The sequence below is a fragment of the Ctenopharyngodon idella genome, chromosome 14, assembly GCF_019924925.1.
Source record: "Ctenopharyngodon idella isolate HZGC_01 chromosome 14, HZGC01, whole genome shotgun sequence".
In the NCBI taxonomy this organism is placed as follows: Eukaryota; Metazoa; Chordata; class Actinopteri; order Cypriniformes; family Xenocyprididae; genus Ctenopharyngodon; species Ctenopharyngodon idella.
Genome location: NC_067233.1, coordinates 30,545,394 through 30,558,248, shown reverse-complemented (window position 1 = coordinate 30,558,248; position 12,855 = coordinate 30,545,394). Strand labels below are relative to the sequence as shown.

The window sequence follows — 12,855 nt, the reverse complement described above, 5'->3', positions numbered from 1 at the left end:
ATGATAGTCATACAAAAAAAAAAAAAAAAAACACCTCAGAGATAAATTTATAGTATTCTCACAAAGTTTACTCAAATGTTCATGTCACATCATATATAACACAAATGATATGTGTTCTGGACTGTAATCAACATTATACATTTTACCAAATCCTTTGTTCTAGTAGCAAAAATTCCAACAAATATCCTTTTCAAAACATATAACATCATAGCGTACGTCAGAGTGTATCATGACGACGCTGCACACATACTATATTCCACTTCCACAGCTGACGGACATTACATCATCACCAACACACATTACAGCTGTTGCATAAAACAGTCAAGGCATTATTCTAATTCATGTGAAACTGAATAAACAAAAATAAGATACACGTTTCCTTGTATAGGGGGTTCATAAATATGTAGCTTTACATGAGACTGGGCACCCATTTCCAACCAAGCAAACCGTGCGAACTAGTGTAACAGTAAAGTCATCTGCCAGGGTGAGGCTATTGATTCCACTGTAATAGTAAACTCATTTCCTATCATTCCTTGGGAAAACAGGCACTGGCTAAAGCGAATTTGACAGATAATAGGAGCAACTACACTATTTACCTGGCTCAATTACAGAGAAATATACTACGTTACTACTGAATAATGTCAGATGTCAGTCTCCAGATGACCAACTGCATGAGTCTGATGAGTGTCTACAGTTCTTCACTCTCGTATAGTGGGGCGGTGTGGCGAGGACGATGCTCGGTGCTTAATGTAGAAAACTGGCTTAAGATGGGAAGGCCTTTCATCGACCTGGCAGGAGGGGTAGTCTTGTTCATTCGGGCTAGAAGAAAATAGGAATTGCTATTTAGGGCCGAGAGACAAAGCAATACACAGGCAAATTCAGGTTAACAGAAAATAATTCAATATTTGAGTAGATGATATAACATATTAATCAGTCATATCACTGCCCTGCAGTATGACATGTATCTAAAAACATTTTACTCATTTTAAACATGCAATCTTATGAGATCACATTAAAGGCTCAGTAAGCAATTTCTGAAAGATGAAGCTGAAAACTGAAATCAACACCCAAACAAACAATTTTGTGAAAATTTGCTAGATGTCTGTTCTTGTGTGTGTGCTGAAAATAATTTTGTGTTTGTATATACACCGCATTCCAAATTATTATGCAAGTGACATATCAGTAAGATTTCAGTACAATAATGGTATCAATCTCAAACAAAATAATTTGCCAGGTCTATGGAAACCCTACTTAGAGGTTGTTCCACATTATTAAGCAAGTCACAGTTCTCATGCAATATGGGGAGGACGAAAGATCTTTCTGAAGATGAAAAGCATTAAATGGTGCAATGTTGTGCAAAAGGCATGAAAACAACTAATATTGTGTGAAAACTGAATGGAGACGGTGTAGTCCTGGCTTTGTAAATAGGAGAACAAACAGAGTTGCTCGGACTGATCAGACTGAGCTCCAAAACAATGTAGCCAATCAGGGGGCATATAAACTTATGATAGGGGAGAAAAGAGCGTGACCAAGAGGGACATTTGTAGAAAGACTGTAGAAAGAGAGATGGCTGAGATATTACCAAAGAGGAAAAGGTCAGAGGAACATAATTGGAAAAAGAAGAGTTACGATCAGGCAAGTGCTAGGACCTGCATTAATATTGGAAATCTTTCTAGCGCTGGAGAGACCTAAGCAGGAAGGCCTGAAAAAGGATTCCGAGATTGCTCTGGTTCTGCTCGATATGTGAGTAATTTTGGTTTTGCTATCTTTCACGTCAACAAAGATATGCTGCTGCTGTTGTTGAATCACAGCTGATTCATCCATACTTGTGTGAGCTGTCTGATGCACTAGCTGTTACGGTGATTGTCCACTGCACTGCAAAACTCTGTCTCCGCTCAGTGCCACTGACAACACTAAAATGCCTCTGCTTTGGGGTGTCTGTATGATGGGCAGGAAGGTTAATAAATATCACTAATGACTTTTTGTGGGAAGTCACTCTACTCACACAGCGGGCAACTCACTTTCCTCAAGCAGCGAGAGATATCCATCTGCAGACCAGCAGTGCCAGACCCACAGCCACAGGACGGAAGTGGCGGAGCTTATACAGTTAATAGAGTTGCACAACCTATACATGTAATGTTCTTTTATTAAATATGAGCTGTTTTCACATGGATTTTTCACAAATGGGATTCCCGCTTATATCTTGGTGAGGGAGTGGGGAACTGGAGCAAAACGAGAGAGAGTTTTGCGATTGACTGTACAAATAGATTTGACAAGAAATCTGAGGTATATTTTTACAGACTGCCGAAAGCTACAGAAAAGAGAAGCAAATGGATCGCTGCAATTCACAGAAACAACTGGACTCCAGGCAGAAAAACTTAGATTCTGCAGTTATCATTTTGTCAAAATGTTGATTTTTGGGGTAAAATCATTTCCTATATATTGTATTGTTATGTATTGTATTGACAACTCATCAATTAAATATGTACCATCTTATATTCTGCATAATTGGATGTTTTTAAATAAACACTGACAAAACTATACAAGTATACAACTATACAACTATACAACTAAACTATACACATTGGCCACAATTATTGGCACCCCTAGAATTTTTTATGTAAAATATCTCTGAAGTATATTCCCATTCATATTTACATTTTTTTAGCACACCAGGATGACTAGGAGCATGAAATTGTCCAGCCATGACTTCCTGTTCCACAGGAGTACAAATATATGTAAATACAAAGGCCAAATTCCCTTAATCATTCATCACAATGAGTAAAACCAAAGAATATAGTTCTGATGTGCAGCAAAAGATTGTTGAGCTTCACAAAATAGAAAGTGGCTGTAAGAAAATAGCTGAAGCATTGAAAATCCCCATTTCCACTATCAGGGCAATAATTAAGAAGTTCCAATCAACTAAAGATGTTACAAATCTGCCTGGAAGAGGACGTGTGTCTAAATCGTCCTAATGCGCGGTGAGGAGGAAAGTTTGAGTGGACAAAGACTCTCCAAAGATCACAGCTGGAGAATTGCAGAGATTAGTTGAGTCTTAAGTCTCAGAAAGCCTAAAAAAATGATCAAACAGCACCTACATCCCCACAAGTTGTTTGGGAGGGTTTCAAGAAAAATCCTCTGCTCTCATCCAGAAACAATCTCCAGCATATTCAGTTGTCAGACAAGACTGGAACTTCAAACGGGACCGGCTTCTATGGTCAGATGAAACTAAAAAAAGAGCTTTTTGACAGCAAACCCACCAGATGGGTTTGGTGCACACATGGATAAAAAGTACCCTGTGCCCACGGTTAAATATACTGCTGGATCTTTAATGTTGTGGGCCTATTTTTCTGCTGGTGGTCCTGGACATCTTGTTCAGATACATGGCATCATGGATTCTATCAAATACCAACAGATAAAAAAATCAAAACAACACAATACCAACACAAAAATGTGTCACTGAGCACAAAATGAAGCTTCTGCCATGGCCGTCACAGTCCCCTGACCAGAACCCTAAAGAAAATGAGTGGAGTGAACTGAAGAGAAGAAGCACCAACATGGAGCTGGGAATCTGAAGGATCTGGAGAGATTCTGCATGAAGGAATGGTCTCTGATCTTTTGTCAGGTGTTCTCCAAACTCATCAGGCATTATAGGAGAAGACTCAGAGCTGTTATCTTGGCAAAAGGAGGTTGCAAAAAGTATTGAATAAAAGGGTGCCAATAATTGTGGCCAACGTGTTTTGGAGAAAAACATTTACTTAATAATGTGATTTCCCCCCCACTTTCAATTCTTTTCCTTCAATGAAAGGTTAGATTTTTGCTAATTTTATGAATTAAAGATCAAAAGGATAAACAATGCAGATTTATTTTTACAGTCATCTTTGATCATATTTATCAAGGGTACCAACAATTTTGTCCACGTCTGTGTATATATATATATATATATATATATATATAACATCGATATAAGTGATCACTTGGATTTAGACCTACCTATATTGTATTTTATTTAAGTGTTCACAGGCAAATTTCCTTTATGTATTTCCCCGCCGTCAAAATTAGGCACATATAAATGTTTGGAAACACGATTCCTGGCTGCATATCAATATCCATGGATTACTGTATCTTTGGTAAGTTGTAACAGAAAGACTATCGAGTCCAACCTTTAGTTTAATCGTTTGATTTACTCACATTTTTGCAGTTTCCCTATTAAATCCAGTCATGCAGCAGGCTCTTTTGCTACTCAGTCTGGCGGATAGGGCGTCTTCCGAAAGGAAAGAGACGTCAATGCATCACCCCCCAAAGATGATGTTCAATCGGCTATATGTCAATAATAAATATTTATTTATACAGGCATATTTATTTATATTATGTATTATATCTTTATTTAACATATGCCTAAATTGTATATAAGATCAATTCATTTTTCAGCGAGAAACGGTGTTTAATTTGCAAACTTTTATTTTGAAATGTAAGTCAATAACATTTGGCAGAAGCAAAAGTGTTTGCGTGTGGAGACTCTTTGGCGCCTTTTTGGAGGTACTGTTCACTTTTGGAGTTCACGCCCCATTTTGGATTTCTCTGGTCTGCAGCTTTATCTACTTGGATGGTCTACCATGGTCCTTGCACTGTCCATGTGACGTAATTTTTTACAGTTTTCGTCATCAGGATGGTCCATGGATGTCCACACACACCGCCCGCGTGCAACCCAGTTTTTGTGTCCTCGCGAAAGGTGCGTTTACAGCAGTGCATGTGCGAGTGACTTGAACTCTTGAAACAAAGTCCATTAGATAGTGTGCATTCGCTGAATGTGTCTTTCAAGAGGCTGCTCACTGTAGAGCCAATGGGTGGGACTTGATGTCCAGCTCCCCCTTGCTGGATATAATGGGTATAGCTAGATGGCCCAACCACACTCTAACCCTACCCTTAACCCTATCGCTAAACATAACTCCACACATTAGGTCCACAGCGGTAGAGCTGGACTAGGTCAAGCTCCACTCATTACATCCAGAGAGGGGGAGCTCTGACGGCATTCACCTCTGCAGTGAGCAACACTTGCATCTTTCCGCGCTCACAGCCAAAGGAGTATACTTTGAAAGGAGTAGAATGTGGAAAATGAAGTATATCCTGCTCTAAGATTATTGCCTGTGTTGCATAGCCTATTCGTGATTTCATGGGTTCCGGTGCAATGAAGGGAGGAGTGTGTTTCTTATGGGTAGGGGTGTGTTTGTTGGGATGTTGATTTCAAATATCAAGAGTGTTTCTCAGAATTCACTTACTGCACCTTTATTTGAGAGACTACTTGGAATGTTTATACTTTTATAAATTAATTTGTCAAACTGTAAAAATGGGGAAAAGAAATGGTGAGCATTTACAGTACCTTACTACACACTTTACATATTCTTTACACATCCTTTACAGAATTTACATCTATACAGATTTTAACCTTATCAATAAAAATGTTGTATAATGCCAATGCAATGCATCTAAGCAAAAAAGTTTCAGATTTCAGTCTAAGCAAAATAATCTTCACTCACAAACGTTCAAATAAGTCTCAAAACATAAAGTGAGAAAAGTAAATAGAGTAAGTGTACTTACTGGCCACATCTAGCCTGGCATTGCATGTAGACATGCCTGCTTCATTAATGGCGGAAACAGTATACCAGCCTGCGTCAGACTTAATCACTGGATCGATGATCAGGCACTGCTTTCCTGAATTGTCCTGAGAAAGACTGACACACCAAACATGCAAATGTCAACAGAGACTCTGAAGCTTTCATCTAAATACTATAATTTACTGTAAACCAATTGGTTAAAAGTTCATAGAAGAATCTCTAACATTATGACCACAAAATGGAACGAAATAGTCATTTGAGTGTATAAAACTGTGTCCGACTGTAACATGTAGTGTCTGTAACAATCACACGACAAAGAAGGGTATCAGAAAGAACAGGCTTTAACCACAATGCTCAGGAAATAAATCAAGAACCACACAAACTGAAATGAGAACCGACAAGGGGCTAAACATAACAGAGTATAAGTACAAGGCAAACATAATGACATAATGAGTGCAGATAATATGTAACCATAGGAACAAACGAGGACATAAATCAAAAATGAAGGAAACTAAAACTAAACAGAGCAGAGAAACAAGAACTAAGAGAAACAAAACAGGTTATCAAAATAAGTGTCCATAATCATGACACAGACCTCATTCTCATAGGGTCAATCCGCAACATTTCCTTGTCTTTCTTCCAGTACAGCTGAGGGGTTGGAGACGCAGTCACCTTACACTCTAACCTGATGGCGTCTCCCTCCAGAGCTCGAGAGTTCCTCATCTTCACCACAAATGTGGGAGGACACAACTGTTCCTGAGCTGAGGAGACAGAGTAAACGGTTACATTTATTTCAGAATCATTGTGTCCTATAATGTAAGTGGTCACTAATGTGACTATGTAAATAACCAATTAATAACATTATTAGTTGGATATGATGTGATAAGATGTGTTATCCAACATCAGTCATCCTTATTCACGCATTTTAACAAGATCATTATTAACCATTTTTTAATTATTTAATTGTAGCTGGCTATCATTTGGGATACATTTGCATATGTTATACATCATAGTACTATAGACCATGCCTACTGGCATTCAGTCGCTTAACGGCTGACATTTGGATAAGTTATGTACTCTGGATGTGAGTGCTGCGTCGCATCAAAAGCCACAACGGGACAAATAGAAAAGTAAAGGAATGCTCCCTATCACGTCCAGTTTAAGAAGGATTCCAGCTTGGGAAACAAGTGGATGGTTTCATTTAATGGCATCCCAGATTGCATCAGAGGATCATATGTTTGTCCGGAGCATTTTGTTTTGTCAATAGCTATGTTTCCATCCACCTATTTTTATGCGCATTTTGGGATATCGCATAAAAAAACGCTGGATGGAAACGGCAAGATGAGCATAAATTCTAAAAATGCATATAAAAAACTTATGTGCTCAAATGAGTAGGATAAATTTTTTATGCAACACGAAAAAGATGGAAACACTTTTATCGATTATAATTTATTATATATGAAAATTATTATATACAATGGCTTCTATTGCAGAAACTTCCATTGTTCTTAGTGATATTTAGTGGCAGTGTATCAGGAAGTGACGTTTTTGTTCTCTTTGACTCGCTGGATCTAATCAGTGCTTTATTCGCAAATGTTTTATGCGATATTCAAAATTTGCGCATAAGTTAAATACGCAACTTTGGATAGCTATTGAGGCACAATATATTGGAGAGTTCACAAAGAAACTTTTGTTGACAGATGAAGCAGCCAACTGTATCGGATCTGACAGCAGCTGCATCACAAACCGTAAGTAAATTACTTCATAATGTTTTGCCTGTAAATGATGGTTTTATATAGATAAGGTTTTCAAAACACTTACTTGCGTGCAATAACGAGTAGGCATTGATACTGTTTCCTATGCAATGATGTTAACCAATCATAAAAGTGGTTATTTACTGATAAGCCTTAAAGAAACCGCCCCTTAAAAATGGATCATTTTAGACAGAGGGTCAGAACGAGGGTTGAAAATAGTTTTTCCGCATATATGCTCATGGATGTTTAATAAAATGCTAAGAACTTGTGAAGCATCCACTTATCACTGGATTCTATACCAACTTCCAAAAATGTCAAATTCCGCCGATATTGTTCAGCATTATGTTGTATTAGGCAAGACAGTGGTTATTGTTTAGTATTCAGGGTAGTTACCAATGCACAAATGCAGCGGAAAAACAAATCATGATGAAAATGATCAAACATTCCAACATCTGATAAAATGACTAGAAACTGTTTACCTTGCAAAAGTATTTTTTCCCCTCAATTTCCACATTATTTTCATGTTGCAACCTGATTCTATAATGCTTTAAATTTAATCAAATTAAAAAATTAAAATAATTATACTGCATAAGCATTCAAACCCTTTACTGTGGCACTTGAAATTTAACAAAGAAGCATTCCAACTTCTCTGGATCATCTCATCTTTGAGATGTTTCTATACTTGTGACAAATTCAATTTACTGGACATGATTTGGATTTGGAAGTTATCACAAATCTGGTTTTTGCTTTGTCATTATGGGGTCTGAAGTGCATTTATATGGAAAAAATAAAGCATTTTAGCATAAGGTTGCAACATGACAAAATGTGAAAAAAATGAAAGAGTATGAATACTTTCACAAGGCACTGTATTTAAAAAATAATAATAATAATAATAATTACAACACAAGCACACCATTACAGAAACTATAACTTTACTCTTATACAGGTAAGAAAAGACTGCTCACCAATCACATCCAAGCGCAGGGAGAAGTGGCTCTCTCCAGCACGGTTCTTTGCTACACATTCATATACACCTGCGTGATGAATGGTAACTATCTCAATAATGAAGGAGTGGACACTTTTCTCACACACTAGCATCTTATGGTAGTCATCAGGTCGGATGGGTTTCCCATCCAGATACCAAGAAATATCTGGGGTTGGCAAACCTACAACCTGCAGGAAAAAAGAAGGAAAAGCTAAATATTGGTGTGCAAATGCTACATTCACACCGTAGTCTCGATTCATCTCTACCTTAAAATCAATCCTGCAGAATCGTCCCTCTTCAACCGTTAGATCTTGCGGCACTTGTATAAAACGAGGAGCAAAACACTTCTCTTGGATGGTCGAAGCCTCAGTACTGTCCCCTCCAGGACGATTTTTTCTGGACCTGCACAAGAAAAGGTGGAAATTAACTGAATGAAACCTAACTAAATTCATAAGTTGAGCCATGACAAATATAAAAATTTCATTTTTATTTCTGGAATATTTTAACCCTATAGCTTGTATAAAGCCTTCTTAAATTATAAAAAGTCATACACATTGCAAAGTTAAGTTTATCAGAAAAAACAACAGTAGCACAGTAACACAGGCAGGGCTCAGAGCTTCAGCTTGTATCAGCTTGTACTAGAAAAGTCATTCAGGTTACACTTTATTTTGATGGTCCCCTTCAGACATTCTGCTGACTATAATTAATGTTGCACCTACATGTCAACTAACTCTCATTAGAGTATTAGTAGACTGTTAGGGTTAGTACTATAAGTTGACGTACTTGCAAAGTTACTTCTAGTCAGTAGAATGTCTGTTGGGAAGCATTAACATAAAGTGTTAGCAGATATCAAGCAGACAGTCTACTAATACACCAACAATTCTCTAATGATAGTTAGTTGACTTGTAGGTGCAATGTTACTTACAGTCAACAGAACGTCTAAAGGAAACCATCAAGTGTTACCGTCATTCAATATTTAATGCATTCACAAATGTCAGCCGGTGTTCATTCACGCATCAAAACTGTTAGGTGTACATGCACTCTAATTAGATGAAAGCACTTCAGATACAAACTCTAAACTGATACTGCTAATGCAAAATGACATTTACCATATTCCTCCAGGGTGGTGATCTTCTGGAGAGCCTGGCTGTTATAACATTGCATAAAAATAACATTTTGAATAACATTAAAAATATAATAGACAAACAAATAAACTAAGGGAATTGAGACCTTGTGGTGTATGTACACATGTTTTATTTTAATAATAGCATCAGGATGAACAGGATAGCTAAAGAGCACATGGATTTTACACATGCTATTTTAGGCCCATGGAGAGGCTGTTATCTGTTGCTTTGGCTTTGAAAATTCCTGTTGTAGACAACTAGAGTGATGGTAACAAATGCGAATAAAGTATAACTGCATAAACTGCCACTCTTGAATACCAGGGGTTTTAGCTTCACTTGTGGCATTACTTAAGTATAATATCATATCATGTAACATGGATTCTCTGTAAAGCCCGGAACACACCAAGCCGTCGCTGACGAGCTAGTGGCGACGAAAGCAGATTGCGGTGTTGTCTTACGTCGGCAGCGTCTGGGTCCAAAGTTGCCCTGACGGCCAAGTAGCACGTCCATTCTGCGCCTGCGTAAGATGAAATGATTTTCCGTACAAGCAGGTGGCAGTAGCTGAACAGCCAATCAGAATGATCAGATGGCCCAACAGACCGACGAGCTCCGACACCAATTCAACATGTCGAATCGTCCGAAAAAATGCCGACGAGGACCAACTTCGGAACACACTGAGAAAAACTTGGCTTGGTGTGTTCCGGGCTTAAGACACTCTAGCTTCTTCACACATGTGCAGATCATGAGCACTTGGATATAAAGCCATTATCACTGCATAGCATTTCGTCTTTTGACACCACATGTTACAGTGTTGTTTGGATTGGTCCGCTTGTCTTTAAGTCTTTGGTCGTTACCTGAGTCTTTGAGTCCTGGAATATTATGTTGATTATTGGATTGTGATTGGACTTCCGTTTATTTATAGTAATGTAATAAAACTTTGCAAATGGATTTACAAACTATTCACGACACTGACTCGTTATGTGCAGGTGCCAAACTCATCCATCTGCTCCACTGTCAGTAGAGTATACTTTGAAAGTAATACAAATGATTGAACATGAAAAATGAAGTATACTCAGGTCTTTATCATTTGCCTTAATCCTGTCCACTTCAATCAGGTGATCTGCTTTCCTGCTCTCCTTTCATTGAGGAAGGCCAAAGTAGAGATCAATCATCCATCATCAAGAGAGGTTGACAGCTCTAACATAAGCGATTGACTGCAAAGAATTACTCATGAAGCATGCCAGATGCCACACGTCAATTAAATAGTAAAAAAAAAAAAAAAAAAAAAAAAAAAAAAAATACAACTAGCTGTCAAGTTGCAGGTCCATTCATAAAGAAAATATCAAATGAATTGAAAAGACTCTTGAAGATTTGAGGGAGTCTCTTCAGTTGATGTGGTTGTCAATATATTTCCTAATCAAACTGTGTATGAACACAGTATTTAGTGAAACAAACATGATGCTGTGTGAATATAGCCATAGAGCAGTCATACTGGATTGCACAGAAACTTGGTATTTGGCAATTACATTAAACATCAAATAACTGAAAATGACAATACCTGTGCAGGCTGTGAACTGAAAGGGTTTTCAAGATCAAATACTGAGGCAGCATTATCTGCACCCAACAATCTTCTAGCCATCCGCTCCTCATAAGACATCTTCTGCTGTGGGGACAAAAATGCACTTATTCTAAGATTATCAGTGGAGCACTTTATCACCAATAGTCAGATCAGGAACACAGGAAAATATTTAGATACCTGACTGTTCCTTTGTTGAGGAACTTTGTTTCGTAGCTTCTTTTCAAGGTCTTGAATAAGAGCATCTTTTGAACCCTGAATGTCTTCATCTGTGGCACGAGACACTGGACGGGAAACAGTCTTCTTCAGGATTGGCTTTGGCAAACTATGAAACAACCCATGGGAAAATTGTATTCCTTAAAGTTTGCTCTTTTAAAGCTCTGGAGTCATCAGAGATTTTAGTTATATTTCCTATTTTAAAGCATCAACTTTATCATTCTTTTTCAGATGTTACTCTTAAAAACCTAGTAAAGTAAAATAAAAACACATTTTGACAGAGAGCTACAAATTTTATGTGGATAACATCGCTTAGATAATATGGTCTTGGAAGTACTGGATGAGAATCCCGGAACACACCAAGAACTGTTTTGATTACAAACTTTGGTATCTTGGCATATACTAGCACATTTTGAATTATTGTTCAGATCCTCAATGTAAGTAAAAATCTCTCCTCTTTCTAGAAGAAACAACTAATATACAACCCCAATTCCAAAAGAGTTGGCACATTTGTAAAATGTGATAAAAACCACAATCTGTGATTTGTTAATTCTCTTGAACCTTTTTTTTTAACTGACAAAAGTACAAAGAAAAGATTTCCAATCTTTTCACTCACCAACATGACTGTATTTTGTGAATATAAACAAATTTGGCTGCAACACACTCCAAAAAAGTTGGGACAGAAGCTAAATAAAAGTGAAAAGATAATATAATATCCAAGTTAAACTGTTTTTAAACAGTCCACAATTAGCAGGTGAATTGGTAAGGTGAGGATATCGTGTTTGGGTGTAAAAGAGCTTCTCAGTCTTTTTCTCAGAAAAGATGGGTCATGGCTAACCACTTTGTGCCAAATGTCATGAGAGAATTGTCAAACAATTCAAAAATCACATTTCTCAATGCAAGATTGCAAAGAATTTATGTCTTTCACCATCTGCCATACATAATATTGTGAAAGATTCAGGGAATCCAGAGAAATCTAAGTCTGTATAGGGCAAGGTATAGGACACCTCAGTTGAATGTGCATGACCTTTGAGCCCTCAGATGGCATTGCGTTAGAAACCGTCATGCTACTGTGTTAAATAAAGCAACATGGACTCAGGAGTACTTTGGAAAACAGTTGTCACTTAACAGTCTGATGCTGCATCAAGAAATGCAACTCGTATCTCTGTTACACAAGGAGAAAGCTACACATCTGTTCTATGCAGAGATGCTGCCAAGTTCTCTGGGCCCGAGCTCATCTCAGATGGTCTAAAAGACAGTGTAAATGTGTGCTGTGGTCAGATGAGTCCATGTTTCAGCTTGTTTTTGGAAAAAACTGATATCGAGTTCTCAGTCCCAAAGACGAAAGGGACCATCCAGGCTTTCATTAGCGACAGGTGCAAAAGAAAACATCTGTCATGGTATGGGGGTGCATCAGTGTAAACGGATTGGGTGACTTGCATTTGACATGGAGGCATATATTTGAATTGTACAGAGACATAAACTGCCATCAAGATGACATCTTTCCTGGATAGCAAGACAAAACCAGGCCTCATTCTGCATGTGCTACATCAGAGACGTTTCTAGATACTACACCGTAAAGTGG

General features: G+C 37.8%; 1 protein-coding gene across 3 annotated transcripts in view; it reads right to left on the bottom strand.

Annotated features, from left to right (window-relative positions):
* Window positions 1-42: 42 nt before the first annotated feature.
* The window catches only part of myot (myotilin), a 39,105-nt gene continuing 26,292 nt past the window's right edge, over window positions 43-12,855 (bottom strand). For 2 of the 3 annotated variants that reach the window (XM_051860064.1, XM_051860063.1), the window contains exons 10-17: window positions 11,235-11,379; window positions 11,037-11,141; window positions 9,464-9,501; window positions 8,621-8,756; window positions 8,335-8,542; window positions 6,211-6,376; window positions 5,599-5,732; window positions 43-819 (exon numbers count right to left, since the gene is read on the bottom strand). In XM_051860064.1, coding sequence (XP_051716024.1) covers window positions 689-819; window positions 5,599-5,732; window positions 6,211-6,376; window positions 8,335-8,542; window positions 8,621-8,756; window positions 9,464-9,501; window positions 11,037-11,141; window positions 11,235-11,379 — 1,063 coding nt within the window. In that variant the 3' untranslated portion in view covers window positions 43-688. The remainder of the gene's footprint in view (window positions 820-5,598; window positions 5,733-6,210; window positions 6,377-8,334; window positions 8,543-8,620; window positions 8,757-9,463; window positions 9,502-11,036; window positions 11,142-11,234; window positions 11,380-12,855) is intronic. The other variant, XM_051860065.1, reaches the window with a different exon arrangement.